This window comes from Mus musculus, chromosome 8 (genome assembly GCF_000001635.26).
Source record: "Mus musculus strain C57BL/6J chromosome 8, GRCm38.p6 C57BL/6J".
Lineage (NCBI taxonomy): Eukaryota > Metazoa > Chordata > Mammalia > Rodentia > Muridae > Mus > Mus musculus.
The window spans coordinates 86,872,660-86,889,687 of record NC_000074.6 but is presented as its reverse complement, the minus strand read 5'-3'; the positions used below and the strand labels follow the sequence as shown (position 1 = coordinate 86,889,687).

Genomic DNA, 17,028 nt, shown 5'->3' with positions numbered 1-17,028 from the left:
TAATCCAGCTCAGGGGATCTAGCATCTCTGATTACCTCCAAGATTACCTACCCTCACATGCACATATAACATAATTTAAGATAAAGTTTTAACTTAGCTACTTTTATGTGTATGGGTGCTTTGCCTGAATGTATGTATGTGCACCAGGTGTGGTCCCCAAGGAAGGCATCAGATCCCCTGGAACTCAAAGCATACACATGAGCAGGGCATGTGGATAACTGGGAATCAAACCGGGTCCTCTTCAAGAGCCAGTGCTGTTACTGTCTGAGCCGTCTCTCCAGCCTCTACAGCATTGTTTATGATATTTATCTTTTATTTATATGAGTACACTGTAGCTGTCTTCAGACACAGAAGAGGGCATCAAGATCCCATTACAGACGGTTGTGAGCCACCACGTGGTTGCTGGAAATTGAATTCAGGACCTCTTGCAGAGCAGTCAGTGCTCCTAGCCTCCGAGCCATCTCTCCAGCCCCAATTTTTTTTTAAGATTTAACATTTATTACTGATAAAAATGATATTAGAGGGTATGGTTGACGTAGAAACACTTTACCAGTCACCGGCATGTGGGCAACCACAGGCAGCTATCAACAGTATACTTACTCTTTCCTAGTGATCAATGTCTGACACAGCATTGAGCATCCCAGAAAGTCACCATCCCAGAGACCTTCCTCCTGCTCTGGGGCAGGATGATTGACAAGTGGAGGAAGCTGAGAGAGCTATGTTCTTCCAGATGCTACCTGTCTAAGGAACGGCGAGGGAAACTACTTGCCCTTCTTAACAGAGAAGATGATTTCTGCCATGGTATTACATGCAGAGTTTAGAACAAAACACAGTAGAGTCTGGAATGCAGACTCCAAAAGATCTCATCCCACCATTGCTGTCCTGGGCTGGCAAGGCCAGTCAGGCAGGCACAGCCAGTCAACTGAGGAAGTTGTGGTTTGGAAGCTTCATGAAGCAATAAAGCAAGGGAGTTGCTTTAACATTCTCTCTCTCTCTCTCCCTCCCTCCCTCCCTTCTTGTTCTTCACACTCAGCAAAGCAAAAGGGGTTCTCAAAGGGGAATGCTGAACAAATACAAACCACAAAGAATTCTAATGAGGAGAAAAATACCAAAAAAACGGTGTATTCAGCGATGTTCCAACTCAGTGACTCTTTGAATATACTTCAGTATTGTGTAACCTTGCCTTGAACTTTGACCCTCAAGCCTCACAAATGCTGGAATTTCTGGTGTATGCCTGTGTACCATCGAGCCTGGCTACTCTCTTTCTGCAGTTTTAGAGTCCAGCAAGGTGGGCGCTGTTCTGTGCTTTTGAAGACTAGACTCTGTCCCCACCCCTTAAAACTAAGCAATGAAAGAAACTCTGGCAGAGAAGTTACTGGAAACACACAGGAAGGTGTTGGGGGGGGGGGCAGCCCCGCCCAACTGATGAACAATAGCAATTCCATTGAGTACAACAAAGGAAATAACAGGCTGTGTTGATAACACTGGGCTCTGGGTGCGGTATACCAGCAAGGTCACACTTACCACCTGTTCTGTCTCAGCCAATCCCACAACCGACTTGATGGAGCAAGATTGTGTGGACACCAGGGGAAAAGCCCAGAGGGAAGAGGAAGCAGCGAGTCTGCGAGCCCAGTGTTTCTCTTCCCTGTACTGAGTCATCTTTTGGTAAGGCACCAGGAGAACACCTGCCTGAGTTTCTGAAACATGGAAAAGCCCAGCAGCCTGGACCCCTGATAGATTTTATCTGGGGTAATCCCTCTCGTCACCTCTCCCCATCGCCATTCCTAACTCTAATGGACTTAGATCCTTCCCTTCCTCCCTCTAAGAGGAGGCACACAAGTGGTACAGGTTCCCAGGCCCACAGTTCAGTGTGGCTGGAATAAACCTACACAGGGTTGCCATGGAATCTGAAACTTTAAAAGTTTCCCAATTCGGCAGCAATAGCTAGTTTGCATCCCCCATCCCCAGAAGGTTTTCATTGGTCAAGAATGGAAGCTTAGCCAAGCATGGTGGTACCTGCCTTTAAGCTCAGCATTCGGAAGGTACAGCCAGGTGGATCTCTGTAAGGTCTAGGCCACCTCATCTACACAGTTCCATAACAGCCAGGGCTATGTAGAAAGGCCCTATCTCAAAAATCCAAAAGGTAAAAGAGAAAAAGCTGGATGCTGTTAATACTGCATCATTCCCATGATGCACTAGGCAGCTTCCAGGAAACCAGTCTTTGGGAATATGAACAAAAAGCTGGAACTTTAGAGAATTGACTAGAGTACTATCAAAGTGGATGGAAGCTGAAGCTTAATTCGGCTCAGCTGGGACATCTCAGGCAGGGTTGACAAACTGATAGCTCTCCTCCCCCTCCCCCCATTACCTGGGTTTGGATACATTACAATTCTTGGCTGGTGGAGTAATTTTTTTCTGGTTAATTTTGATAAAGAACTAGATCTTACATAATAGCTAGTATTTAATGAGCATTTACTGTGTTGGAATTATGCTGACACAATAGAACTACTGCTTACCATCGTTTACTGTATCAGTGAAGAATTACAATACAAAGAAGCTAAGCAATATCCCCATTAGTCCTATTTACTACATCCAAGATACTTAGCCCAGAGGAAGGAAACCTGTAGTGAGAATCTGGAATTTTAGTTTCTTCTAAAACACAGAAATATTCTAAGAATGTGTTTCTGTTTTAATCCCAGGTGTGGGATATGGGGCTGCTTAAGACCGTCTGCAGCAGCTGACTATGATTTGCCTCGTGCTCTAATAGAGGCATGGCTTTGCCAGCTGCAGATAGTTTCTGCAACTGTTTGGACTTCTGGGAACTTTCCAGAGGGTATATAAGTGCTGGAGCCCCAATAGGTAGGGTTGGTTACTGTTTCTTAGTAGTCATTCTCAAAGAAGGAACAAAAGGGAAGAAATTAGGTTCAGAAATCTCTCTCCCTCTCTCTCCTCTACCCTTCTTTCTCTCCTACCTCGTGATAGGGAGTGAAACTGGGGTAGGGGGATAAAGTGTGGGAGAAAGAAGAACCCATAAAGTAGCAAAAACCAGCTACAGAAACCAATACTTTATCTTTCACAATTTGTTTTTAAGGATTCAAGAAAACTTATGTCAGGCTGGAGAGATAGTTTGGTGGTTTATAAAGCATTGACTGCTCTTCCAGAGGTCCTGAGTTCAACTCCCAGCAACCACACGGTGGCTCACAACCATCTGTAGTGGGATTCAATGCCCTCTTCTGGTGTGTCCAAAGACAGCTACAGTGTACTCATATACATAAAGTGAATAAATAATTAAAAAGAAGAAGAAAGCTTACATCTGGGAAGCATTGGAATCAAGTGATGCCTTTGACTTAACAGAAACACAGGCCAGAAGAAGGGTTTGGTTTATTTGCCCTAGTCCCACAGTATGATCCCTATTATTTTTGCCCCTCACATAACACACATAACTCTACTGAAATTGCCTTTCCCCTTTCCTGTATGCCAGAGGTACAGTAAAGAAACTGCTCACTTGGCCACGCCATTAGAAGAAGGTATTTGGTTTTTTGTTTGATTGACTCTGGTCTCAACTATCTAAGTGCTACCACAATTTTAGGCTTATGACACCATGCCCAACTTTTTAAAAAATAGATTTATTTTAGAGTTATGCATATACTTGTGTGGAATGTATGGGCATAAGTGTGTGATGGTAAGCACCTCTCTCTCTAAGCAGAGGCCAGAGGGGCCTTTGGGTGATCTCCTCTACAATGTCATCTACTCCTTTAAGATTGAGTTTCTCCCTGGATCTGTGGCTCCCCTTTTGCCTTTTGTTAGCTAAGCTGCAAGCCAGCAAGCCCTCAGGTCTCAGCTGGAGCTGGGGTTGAAGATCTGTTCTCTTTCCTGGAGTGATGATAGCCAAATCAAACTCCCAGTCCTTATGATACCCAATAAGCACTCCACCGAAACAGCTCTTGTTTGGTTTTTGAGACAAGGTTTCACTTTATAGCTCAAACTGGTTTGGAATTATGTAGCTCAGGCTTGCCTTCAGCAAATGACTATCTGCCTACCTCATTCTCCCACCCCAGTGGGATGACAGTAATTGACACTAGACCAGCAATTTGGCCTTTTAATTCTTTACTGGTTGTCCCATTTTCTTTTCCTGTTACGATTTTTCTTTTTTTTCTGAAGTAAGTAAAAAGGGGAAAGGAAGGAAGTAAAAAGAAGGAAAAGAATCACCATTTGCCTATCAATGTAAAATCCTTCTACTAGATGCCCAAAGGCATCAGGCCCTTATCAAATATGGCCGCCCAGGCCTCGCCTGCCGACGCTTGCCCACGGTCAACATGGTGACAGCGTGTGGCGTCGACTTCCGTTGCCCTCAGCCTACCAACGCACCCTTCGCGACGGGGCGGCGAGTTTCCACAACGGCGGCGGGCTGAGCGCATGCGTGGCGGCTGTGGCGGCGGCGGCGGCGGCCGTGGCGGGGCAGCGGGGCAGCGGGGCAGCGGGGTGGCGGGGAGTCTCTGCCCGCAGTTGCTAAGCTGCGGCGGCCGTGTCGTGATGGTGTAGCGGGGCCTGCGGGCGGGCGAGGAGGCCGGCACGGCCCACGCCTCCTGAGCGGCTCGGTGCAGCGGCGGCACGCTGAGGGGGCGTCGCCGCCGCTGGCCCCCGGCGCCCCGGGAGGCCGCGCCCGCCATGGCGGCCCGGGTGGTGCTGGATGAGTTCACGGCGCCCGCGGAGAAGGCGGCGCTGCTGGAGCGGAGCCGCGGGCGCATCGAGGCTCTGTTCGGGGTGGGCTTGGCCGTGCTCGGCGCCCTCGGGGCGGAGGAGCCGCTGCCCGCGCGTATCTGGCTGCAACTCCGCGGCGCGCAGGAGGCGGTGCACAGCGCCAAGGTGAGTCCGGCCTGGCTCGCACGGGCCGCGCGCGGGGCGCTCGGAGCGGGTCCGTCCTGGGAGCCTCGGGGTCCCTGTTTGTAAAGGGCGCTGCGAAAGCATCTCCCTGACTGGTCCCTCGCGAAGTGCGCAGAACGCAGAGCCATCAGGCCCCGGAGCACGCGCGCTGAGCGGGCTCGCGCTCCCTCCGTCCGCTGGTCCCTTGGATGTGCGCAAGGCTCGATGCTCCTGGTTGGTCTTCACCCTCCAGGCCGCCACTCCAGGGCTTCTAAACCCTTTGGGAATCTTAGGCCTGAACCTCTAGGAAATCAGGAAGGGAACGCATGTAATGACCAGACGCTTCAGAGGTAGAATATTTGGTAGCTGCGTTAAAAATATTATTCCTGTAGTGTTGGTGTTCTACGATTAAATGATGGTTGTTACACTTCTGACATTCCGCCGAGTACCACAAAAGGAATACGCAGGCTTTAAAAATCCGGCGAATACGTTTTGATAGGGCTTGTTCCTTCTATTAAATGAACAACTGGAGAAACTGAAACTAAGCGGTGACTCACCTTGTGTATAATCAGTATTTCAGATTCAGCACCGCCATCAGCCCCTCCCCCTTGTCAGAAAACAGCAAAATTTGACCGCGGAGGCGCTTATGCCTCTAAAATCTCATTGAGTCAGTGAAATAGCCAGGTTAGTCGACAGGTTGCCAGGAGAACGGGCAATTTAATTGCTTCTATGCAAGAGAGTCCTCCAAGCCGTGGGTGGGAGAAGGCTGAAGGTGTATTGTATAGCATCTTAAGCTCCCGGGGAGGAGTAGGAAGTTGAGGAATAAGGTATTGTTTCCTCTTTGGTGTTTCGAGGGTCAGATCTGGGAACTTAGGAGAATGCCCCTCTCTGCCCCTCTTGGTTTGAAGTCACCAATGTCTTAAAGCCCCCTGTTTGGAGCTTCCTGAACATCTTCTACCCACCTTTTCCCAAACTCTTCCACCTATCAGGCACCAGAATTTGTTTCTAGAAACCACATGGGCGATGTTTTGTTTTTGTTTTTTTAAAGATTTATTTATTTATGTATGTGAGTACACTGTAGCTGTCTTCAGACACACCAGATGAAGTTGTCAGATGCCTTTATAGATGGTTGTGAGCCACCATATGGGTGCTGGGAATTGAACTCAGGATCTCTGGAAGAGCAGTCAGTGCTTTAAACCGCTGAGCCATCTCTCCAGCCCCAGCGATGCTTGTTAAACAGTTCAGCTCTGGGGAGACTTTCTTTTTCTATCCTACATCACAAATTTCACATTACTCTTTAAGAGGTTGTAGCTCCAGGTGTCGATTTAATTTAAAAAAAGAAATGTTTACCATGTGTAGGCTGTAAGGTGCTTATTTGTGTGATTCTTGACAGTGTGGGGGTTGAACCTGTTGGTGTTGGACCAAGTTGGTTCCCCTGTGCTTAGCTCCTTGCGCCGCCCACTCTCTTACTACCCAGAGCTAAAACATGCCTGAGGCTTGTCACTTTTAAGTGTCCACCAGGCACTCACCCCTCTCCTCTCCCTGGCCTTCGCCTTGGTTAAGACCTTTGCTTCTGCTGGAGTCCCTTCCAGCTTGGCTGCTTCTCATTCCCTGCCTCTGGGCTCCTGGTTCACTCTCTATTCAAAGTCAGCCTTCTTCAAAAACTCCTTCTTGCACCCTGGAACCTGGTAGGGACTTCCTGTCAGTCTGAACTCTCGGAACTGTGTGAGACAAGCTTGCTGTGGTGACTGGCTGGCCTTGGATCACTGGTCCTTCTGCCCCTAGGTTACAGGCATCTTGTTTATAATGGCTCTGGTAGCCGCTCTCTTAGACTTTCACAGCAGGCTACTCTCTCCTGTCCTGGCTGTGTTTTGGACCCTTCCTGCTGCCGCTTTTTTTGAGGACACCCCAGAGGTGGAAGATGCTTCCCTCGGTTTACAGGAAAGCCATGCCTCCACCAGTCCTTCCACCCCGGTTCTCTCTGTCTGTCAGTGCCACAAAGCTTGACACAGCTGATGGGAAGGGTGTGACGTATGGTGTATTGGTAATAGTAATGTCACCTGCCAGCTTATCTTAATCTTAACATGTATTACTCATAATGTAACCTTCCCGCCTAAAAGAAATCCCTTTTCCTTTCCCTTGAGATTTATGGTAGGAGTTGACTGCAACACTCACCGGCAGTTTGTTTTACTTTTTACTTTTTACTTTTTTTTTTTTTTTTTTTTTTTTGAGGAAAAGAAAACTATTAACTTGGTGTAAGTAGAAATGTCACTGAAGGGAAAATACAGCAAAGAAAAGTTTAGCCAGGTGGTCATGGTGGAACTTACCATAGTCCCAGAACTCTGGAGGCCAAGGCATGAAGGTGGTGGTGTGAGGCCAGCCTAGGCGACACAGAGGAACCCAGCCTCACAAGCCAAAGTTTTTCTTCTTGGAAGTGCAGGGGACCAAGGCCAGAGCCTTGTACCTGCTAGGTAGACGCTTCTGTGGAGCTGCACCCCCAGCCCGGCACATGTTGCGCTTGCCTCTTTAACCTCTCATAAAATAAGGGAACGAGGGCCCAGCTCAGTGGTAGAGTGCTTTGAAACTTCAATCCTGGTGCCAAAAAAGAAAACGGGAGTGTGTGCTGCTGCTGGTGGGGTAACTGCCCTGGCTCTCAGAATCCAGTTTTCTGTTACAGCTGTGAGAATGGCCTGTGAATCAGCCAAGCCTCCAGTAATCAGAGGGAGGCAGTGGGAGCTACTGTGAGAGCGATAATGCCTGCGGAGGTTGGAGAGAGGCACCGACCGCCCAGTGTTATGTGCTGGAGGAGGCAGTGCAGTAGGTGGACTTTGAAAAGCCTGGAAGACTTCTAGGTACCTCATTACTAAGTAGAGGCCAGAAAACCGTGTCTGAGGAGGGATATCAAGACCAGAACATGTCAAGGTCCCTTGTGAGATACAATGGTTGGGAAACATGCTGGCTTGACTCAAGACCTTGGATAGTCGGGAGGGAGTATTTAGGGTTCGGCCAGGGGAAAAATTGTTTGAAACTCCTGAATGGGTAATTTGAAGGCAGAGAGAGAGCCAGTAGTGAAGGAATGCTTTGTCTTAAGGCTGGGTTTGACATATGGGGTGGGCTTGGACCTGAGTGGAAGTGGCGATTTAAGGTAGTTTAAACCTGGAGGGTGTGGTTCGTAGTCTGTGATCTGTTGGTGGAGCTGCCAGGCAGGCAACTTTTACAAATTGTATTTATTTTTTAAAGGGAAAGACTTGCTGTGTCTTGGCTGCCTCTGCTCCTCAGTGCTGGGAGGTATGGACGTGGACCGTGGTCAGCTAGTGGTCAGCAACTAAGGAAAAGCTTACCCAAGAGGGCGTCAGTATGTGGTTGTTCCCTTAACCTCAAGGTTCCTATAACTTAGTAGAGAGACTTCCAAGGAAACAGGACAGTGTGATTCATGCAGCAGTTGCTGTGCGTCCAAAGCATCGCAGTAATGAGAAAGAGGAAAGGCTTCTAATCAGCGAGGTTCTAAGGGGTGAAGGAAAGGGGCATTTCCAAGGGAGGGAGAGCCTGCGCAGAACCACGGGTGTGTGGAGCCTGCCGCTTCCTGCAGTTCCTTGGCTGAAAGAGAGCATGGAGGAATCTTGAGAGGTGGAGAGGGTGTCTGGGGCCTGTGGGGGAGGGGTAGGAAATTTAGAACGTGAGTGATACAGTACAGATACTGTGAGCTGTGTCCATATGATTTGATTTTACTCGAGCTTCAGAGGTAAGCAGTGTCCTTGGCTACTTTTATGTCAACTTGACACTAGCTAAAGTCACCTGAGAGGAGGGAACCGCCATTGAGAAAATGCAAGATTGGGCTATAGGTAAGCTTGTTGGTCATATTCTTAATTAGTGATTGATGGGGAGGACCCAGCCTTCTGTGGGTGGTGTCATCCCTGGGCTGGTGATCCTGGGTTCCATAAGAAAGCAGGCTGAGCAAACCAGTAAGCAGCACCCTCCATGGCCTCTGCATCAGCTCCTGCCTCCAGGTTCCCGCCTGGTTTGAATTCCTGTGTTAGCTTCTCTCGGTGGACTGTGATTCAGTGTATGTAAGCCAAGTGAGCCCTTTTTTCCCAGACTGCTTTTGGTCATGAGGTTTCATCATAACAATATTAGCCCAAACTAAGACAGTGTGAGAAGATAGGAGACCTGGAGAACTTAACCCATTGGATGGGTGGGGGAGCAAATTTATATTTTTAATTCCATGTATGTTCTATGTAGCATAAAAATACTGCAGTCAAAGGGAACAAGAAGCCGGGCGTGGTGGCACACGCCTTTAATCCCAGCACTTGGGAGGCAGAGGCAGGTGGATTTCTGAGTTTGAGGCCAGCCTGGTCTACAGAGTGAGTTCCAGGACAGCCAGAGCTACACAGAGAAACCCTGTCTCGAAAAAACCGAAAAAAAAAAAAAAGGGAACAAGAGATTTACTTTGTGACAGATATAGAATGGCTGTGGCCTGGAAGCACACATTCTAACTGCCCTGAAGAGCATGTTTGTTTGTTTGTTTGTTTGTTTGTTTGTTTGTTTTTGAAGACAGGATTTCTCTGTGTAGCCCTGGCCATCCTGAACCAGGCTTGCCTTGAACTAAGTGATTTGCCTGACTCGGCCTCCCAAGTGCTGGAATCAAAGGTGTGTACCGCTGAATAACATATCTTAACATGGAAGCAGTTACATGAACTGTCACAGTCAGAACAAAAGACAGTCATAAACCATCTGGACCTGGTAGCAAACACCCACAGTCCCGGGACTCCTGAGGCAGAGGCAAGGAGGGTCACTGTGGATTCATAACAGCGACCTGGTAAGGTCCGTCTCAGCCAGAGCGATCTACCAAGACAGTATCAGGAAGGAAGACAGACCGACAGACAGAAAGAGAGAGAGGCAAGGAAGTTTGCAGATACCTTGCTGGGGACTTGAGGTGGCTAGGCTACAACAGGTGCCAGAGACCTTCTTGATAGTGAGCTTTTGGTTTGATGAAAGCTAGTGTCCTGCTTAATTAATACACCCCAAAAGCTTTACCTGTAGTTATTAGATCAGATACTGGTGAACATAATTTTCCCTGAATCCATAGTGTTGACTCTTTAAACTCAAGCTTGACACAACCAGTGGATGTCAAATCTTCAGCATGCACCCTGTCCCCGGGCTGGGGGCAGAGGACCTGACAACTTCAATTTACAAAAAAGTTGTGATAAAATCCAATCATACATGTTGAAGAAAATATGTCAGTGGTCCAGGTGGAGCTTTCGAGCTGCCCTTTTAAAGCCTACATTAGAAAGTGGGAGACAGCTGGGCGTGGTGGCGCATGCCTTTAATCCCAGCACTCGGGAGGCAGAGGCAGGTGGATTTCTGAGTTCGAAGCCAGCCTGGTCCACAAAGTGAGTTCCAGGACAGCCAGGGCTATACAGAGAAACCCTGTCTCAGAAAACAAAACAAAAAAACCAACCCCCCCCCCCAAAAAAAAAAGAAAGAAAGAAAGAAAGTGGGAGACAGGTCTTGTGAGTTAATGCACTTCCTTCCCCTATTGGAGAAGAGAGCAGCAGAAGAGCTGGTGGCCCACAGCTCTGTCTCAGTGAACAACTGGTGGTAAAGAAGCAACCAGAAGGGACTTCTGTGGACTGGGTAGGGACCTGAGGGAGTCAGGAGCCTGAACTTACAGTGTCGCTGGACCTTAAAACTGGTGGGTGATGTTTCCTAGGTGTGAATCTAAGTGCAGTTGAGCAATGCAGAATGGAGCCCTGGAGTTTGTCTGAGTAAGGACAGGGAGGCAGAAAGGCTCTGAGGTGAGACTCTAGGCTAGACACATGCCAGCAGCGCTCCCTGAGAGTTCTGCAGGGTCTTAGAAGAGTGATGCCTGGCTCATGAGTAGACAGGGGACTCGTTCATAGAGGAAATAAGTTAGAAGTGTACCACTGGGTCATATCATGAAGCTTTTGTGTTGGTTTTACCAGAAAGGAATGTGGTGGCTTTTTTCCATTTCCTAGAATGATGCTTTTTTTACAGTTGTGAAAATCATCTTAAGAAACAGCGATTGGCTCAGTGTCTGTTATGGCTAATACTTGGGGGTTATTCCAGAATGTTGAAATAGGGGATGCTCACTGCTAATGCCTTAGCTTCCCCTTCCCCGTTCCTTTCCCAGCCAGTGTTGTAGGATTCATTTTAAGATTATATTTACTTACTTATTTTGTCGGAGCTGTTTATACCATATCCTGCATGGGGATCCGAGGTCAGCTTGTCAAAATTGGTTCTCCTTCCACCGTGTAGGTCCCAGGGATTGAACTCCGGTCATCAGGCTTGGTGGCAGGTGACTCTACTTGCTGAGTGTAGGATTTTTTTGTTTTGTTTTGTTTTGTTTTGTTTTGTTTTTCAAGACCTGTCTCTGTATAGCCCTGGCTGTCCTGGAACTCACTTTGTAGACCACGCTGGCCTCAAATTCAGAAATCCGCCTGCCTCTGCCTCCCAAGTGCTGGGATTAAAGGCGTGCGCCACCACGCCCAGCTTTAGGATTTTTTTAAAAGATGTATTTATCTCTCAAAGATTTCATGTGTATGAGTGCTTTGCCATTGTGTGTGTCTATGCACCACACACATTCCAAACACCAGTGGAGGTCAGAAGAGGACATTAGATCCTCTGAAACTGGTGTTACTGGTAGTTGTAAGCTGTCTTGTGGGTGACAGGAGCCAGACCCAGGTCTTTTGTAAGAGCAGCAAGTGCTCTTAACTGCTGAGCCATCTCTCTGCCCCTCTTATGTAGGATTTTAATTAAATCAAGGTTCAATATCTTGTGTCTTTGTTTTTGTTTTTGCTAACATTTTACTAAATTAATATAATTGTTAAAATTAGCATCCTTAAATTTCAAGTGAAGTTATAGGAGGATAAATCTCTGTAGTAATTAAGGAGCTGCTTTGTTCTAGAAAAATAGGAACTTAGTATTTTTTCCACTAAGAAATCTAAAGATGGCCAAGCATTGGTGATGTACACCATAATGTCAGCTAACTACTCAGAGGCTGAGGCAGAGGCATTGCAAATTTGAGATCTACTTGGGTTGTGTAGTGACTTGAAGACCATCCTGGGTCTCCCAAGTAAGACCATCTTACTGAGCTCCGTCCTCAACAATGAAAGGAAAGAAGGAGGGAGGGAGGTAGAAAGGAAGGGAGGAAGGAAGGAAGGAAGGAATTAATTGTGAAGTAGCCGGTGGAGGACCTGCCTAGCATGTCCAAGAAAACTTTGTGTTTAATCCTGAGTAACACAAAGGGGAAAAGAAAAGTCTAAAAGATAAGCAAGTCTCAGTGGTTAGGAGCTGGTCCCTCCTGATCACAGAGTGACTTATGCTCCAGCTATCAGGGCTCTGTGTTAAGAAATATAGACAGGTGGTGATGGTGATGGTGATGGTGATGGTGATGGTGATGGTGATGATGATGATGCTGCTGCTGCTGCTGCCGCCGCTGCACTGCCGATGCTGGTGGTGCCAGCAGGTACCGACCAGTCTGCACCACCATACCTGGCCCTTTTTTTTTTTTTTCTTTTTGTGATTTTGGGGATGGAATGCAGGCCCTACCTAGTTCATACCAGCAAGCACTGTGACACTGAGCTTCGTCCCAGCCATAAACCAGAGTTTCTTAATCTCATCTGAAAGCAGGTCCTAATTATCTGCTAGACAGATAACCACATGATCTTACCACAAAGGTCAGGTTGCTGGCAGAGGTGCTTAGAACACATTCATGCATAGAGAGACACATTTGAGACTGGCAAAATGGTCCTTGGACCTGGCAAGGGGGCAGGTGGAGCTGGGTACAGCGAAGTACTGCTGTGGTTGCCAGCACTCAGGAAGCTGCAGCAGGAGGGCCCTTTGAGTCCAGTGAGCCATCTGAAGGGAAGGGCCAGGAGTGAGAGACACCAGCAGACAGCAGAAGAAGACAAGAAGGCAACAGAGAGGCAGAGAAGTGAAGGATTCCTGCTATTGAGGACTCATTCTGGGACCTAAAATATGACAAGCTTGTATTTAAACAGGTAACCAGTCTAATAGGTATGTGCTTGGGCATCTTAGTGGGGCCTACAAACTCCGAAAGGGTAAAACCCCTTTTAAAGTCACAAGCAGACTTTCAGACAGGCAGGTAACTCATGAACCAGAGCTAGCTAGCCTAAACATAGGCGTGGTGGCCTGTGCCTTTAATCCAGTGGTTTTCAACCTTAACCCTAAGACCATCAGAAAGCACAGATGCTTCAACAATAAGATCCATAATAGTAGCAAAATCAGTTATAAAATAGCAGTGAAAATTTTATGGTTGTGGATCACCACAACATGAGAATCGGGGTTAAAGGGTTGAAACATTAGGAAGGTTGAGAACCACTACTTTAATCCCAGCACTCAGGAAGTACAAGCTGGCTGATCTCTTGAGTTTGAGGCCAAGCCTATTCTATATAGTGTTCTTCAGTCCACCTGGAGCTACAGAGTAAGACCCTCTCTCAAACAAAACAAAGAATGTTGGAATGAAGCCAGTGAATTAGAGAATAAATTGGCTACCTAATATCTCACAGAGCAAAGAAATTTTACTCTTTAGGGCTATCTCTTCTACCAACTCCAAGAGTTATCATCTTGGTTGTCGAAACTCTGCATTTCAATTAATTGATTGATTAATTTTCAAAACAGGGGTCTATGTATCCAAGGCTGACCTGGAATTCTATGTTATGAAGAATGCTGTTGACTTTTTTGTTTTTTGGTTTTTTTTTTTTTGGTTTTGATTTTGGTTTTTCAAGACAGGGTTTCTCTGTGTAAACCTGGCTGTCCTGGAACTAACTCTGTAGACCAAGCTGACCTTAAACTCACAGATATCTACCTGGCCCAGCCATTCTTTCGTGTTTAACCACATCATTGTTGCAGGATGTTGGCCCATGTTTCTAACCACCTACAGATATTAGTTAGACATTGTTTGCTCAGGGTTTCTCAGCAGCAATGTGATTTGGGTCATATAATTTGGGTGTATGGGGAGAAGTGTACTATATCTGTAGGATGATTAGCAGCGTCTGTCTTCCACCCTCTAGATGCTGGAGATGCCAAGAACATCTTCTCAAGCTATAAAAGCCAGGTATGTTTCCTGATGTTGCCAGATGTCTAGAGAATTACATCTGCTTGGGAGTAACTGAATTTGATAGCTAAGAGTAGTTCCCACTATCTAGAATGTGCAATTTACTGGATTTGTGATATACATTACAATTTAATAAGACACTTGTGTTTATAAGGCAGAGATTAGTGTATGTACCTCCTGTTTTCTCAGATGATGTTTTCAGATGAGTCAAGGAAGGAAATGTTAAAGTAAGTAGCAAAAAAGCGGACATGGTAATCCAACCAGAGACCTTGAGCAGAGCCCCTCAGAGCTTGAAATTAGTCTTGCCCAGCAGGAACCTTTCTAAAACGTACTCTCAGAAATACCTCTTATACTGTAACAAGGAGGTAGACAAGTTATTGTAGCAAAGGCATAATAAAGTTGGTGGGTAGAAAGAGGTTTATATTTGTAGTTGATTGTGGTGTTTGTGTTGAGTCTAAGCCACTGTTGATTAGAAGAGAACTTGGGATCAAAGCTGGGTTTTAGGGAGCTGTCAGCTGCAAGTCAGATGAAAATTTGAGGCACTTTTGGAATAGAGTGGTGGATGGAAAGGCTGGGGCATAAGCAACCTTGCTCTCTAACAGTGTTGAAGCTAGAGGCAGAATTTGAAGTTATCGCTAGGACGATAAAAATTAGGATTGGAGCTTGGCGAGGGTAGGAGTGGAGTTGAGAGGAAACTACCTGGGGATAATTTTGAGAACTATACACATCTAGCAATAGAAAATGAGAGCAAAGGACTTGGGGCATAGTCAGGAGAAGACAACTCAGTAGTATCCCCTGGACAAACCCATTTTTCCTCTGTGAGGAGTAGTTTTTAGTCCTGTGAGGCCAGAGAGGCAGGCAGATTTGGTTGCTCAGGGTTCAGTTTGCTGGGGGCTTGCCAACAGAAGGGAGGTTGGGGAGGGGCAGCAAGACCAGTTGTGTTTTCACAGTGTGCATAGCAAAGAGGCATCGTGTTTAAGACAGTGACTTCATCTGTGCTGGAATGTACCTGGCTTCTCTGAAACTACCATCTAAGCAATGAGCATGTCCCCAGAGCCAGGGTCTGACTGTAAGGCCCAACGTGTGACTGACTGGTGGTTTGCTTATTTGTTGGAAAAGTGAAAGAAAATCCAACTAGGGTTCCTGGGAGCCTTTGTGATAATTATGACTCAAGATGGCTGCACCCATGTCAGGCTGTATCCATACATAGCGTGTATGTACAACTGTGAAGAGGGAAGTACTTACCAAAGGCAGAGTGTTTGAGAGGGGTGTGCTCTGTAACTCAAGTTAGAATGTTTTGTGTAGTTGTCATTGTCAAAATTCAAGTAATTACATTTCAATAGGAACAGGACCCAGCTTTCAAGGGGTTGACTGTAAAATGGGGCACAAGATACTCTTTTCGTAGATTGTGAAGGTGGAAGAAGGGCTGCCATGGGGGTGACCTTATCAGGTACCCCAGGCATGTTTATAGACAGTGACAGGAGGGGTAGAGAGGGCCTGGGCTGGAGAGATGGCTTAGTGGTTAAGAGCATTTGCTGTTATTACAGGGGACCCGAGTTCAATTCCCAGGATCCAAATTAGGTGGCTCACAGCTGCCTTCAACTCCAATCTGTATTCCTTGGAGGGATCTGATGCCCTTTTCTGGCCTCCACAGGCACCTGCACACTCAATTGTGAGCTTACAGAGAAACCTGAATGCATGTTGTTTTGAGACAGGGTCTGTGTGTAGCTCTGGCTGTTCTGAAACTCACTGTGTAGACCCGATGTTAGATGCATGCCAGTGCACAAGGGTAAAAAACTTACTTTTCTAGAGATAATGTAGAACATTTCTTTCTTTCTGTTTTGTTTTTGAGACAGGGTATCATATAACCAGGAAGGCTGAAGTGCTGGGATGACAGGTATTCTACACGATGCTCAGGTTGACCTCTTAAGAGCTTCCTTGCCTACATAGCTTCTCAGTGATGGATGGTAGACTGGAGCATTCTGTAGTCTGTACCATGATGCTTTTGGTAGTTAGCCGAGTTCTGCACACACTGGTGGTTGCTTTCAGACTGCTCTCAGTTGTCACTCAGTTCCTTATGCTTTGCAGGCTGTTTGTCCTCAAAGCTCCTTAGCTGCATGCTTTCAGGAAGAGGCTGTAATGGTGAATAGTACCATAGGAAAAGCTTGCCCCTGGCGAGTCCTGCCTGCTCTTGAATTGCTGTATTGCCCCTCTCTGGTTGGAACTCCTTCCTGAAAGGCTCCAGTTGGCAGGAGCATTTCTCTGGTCTAGGATGCTTTTCTAAGAGCTGAGAAGTTGGATGGGATGTGACGGCACACACTTGTGATGCCAGCATTGCAGAGGCTGATGAAAGAGGATTGTAAGTTCCAGGCCAGCCAGTTCAACCTGGGAGAGCAGCCCCAACAAGGGGAATGTTGGCTCAGTGCCGAGGGTACCATAGTAGAAAGGGGAAGGAGGGTGGGAGGAGACTAGGGTCAGCATCTAGTCAGTTTCACATTCCTTTTGGCTGCACAGCACTGAGAATACACAGACACTTGAGTGTAATGAGCTTAAGACTAAGAAGGGATTTTTTTCCAATTGCAAATACTTTTTTTCATACAATATATTCTGATTACTGTTTCCCCTCCCCCAGCTCTCCCAGATACTACCAAATCCACACCCTTTCTTGCTCTCTCTCTCTCATTAGAAAGCAAGCAGGCATCTGAAGAAGAAAAAAATTAGAAAAACAAGACCAAATAAACCTGAGTAGGACAAAACAAACAGAAAAACATAGAGATGCTGAGACATGCACATTTGCACATAGAAACCCCATAAAGACAAAACCAGAAATTATGATATATAAGCAAAAGACCCATGGGGTTAAAGTAAAAAGTGTCCAAATCATTATGAGAAAATACCTCCAGAAATACTGTTATGTGTTGGTCATCTACTGCTGGGCATGGAGCCTGCCCTTAGATGTGGATTGTATACCATTGAAGAAAACTAGTTTTTTCCTCTGAGCGTTTAGCAATTGGAAATAGCCTCTAGGTTGGGGGAGGGGGTATTCATGTCTGTCCACTTCTCTCCCC

The 17,028-nt window shown here is 46.7% G+C and overlaps 1 protein-coding gene across 3 annotated transcripts in view; it reads left to right on the top strand.

The window, feature by feature from the left end:
• The first annotated feature begins 4,391 nt into the window (after nt 1-4,391).
• Nucleotides 4,392-17,028, top strand: part of N4bp1 (NEDD4 binding protein 1) — a 44,161-nt gene continuing 31,524 nt past the window's right edge. For 2 of the 3 annotated variants that reach the window (XM_006531517.3, XM_006531516.3), the window contains exon 1: nt 4,392-4,866. In XM_006531517.3, coding sequence (XP_006531580.1) covers nt 4,669-4,866 — 198 coding nt within the window. In that variant the 5' untranslated portion in view covers nt 4,392-4,668. The remainder of the gene's footprint in view (nt 4,867-17,028) is intronic. The other variant, NM_030563.2, reaches the window with a different exon arrangement.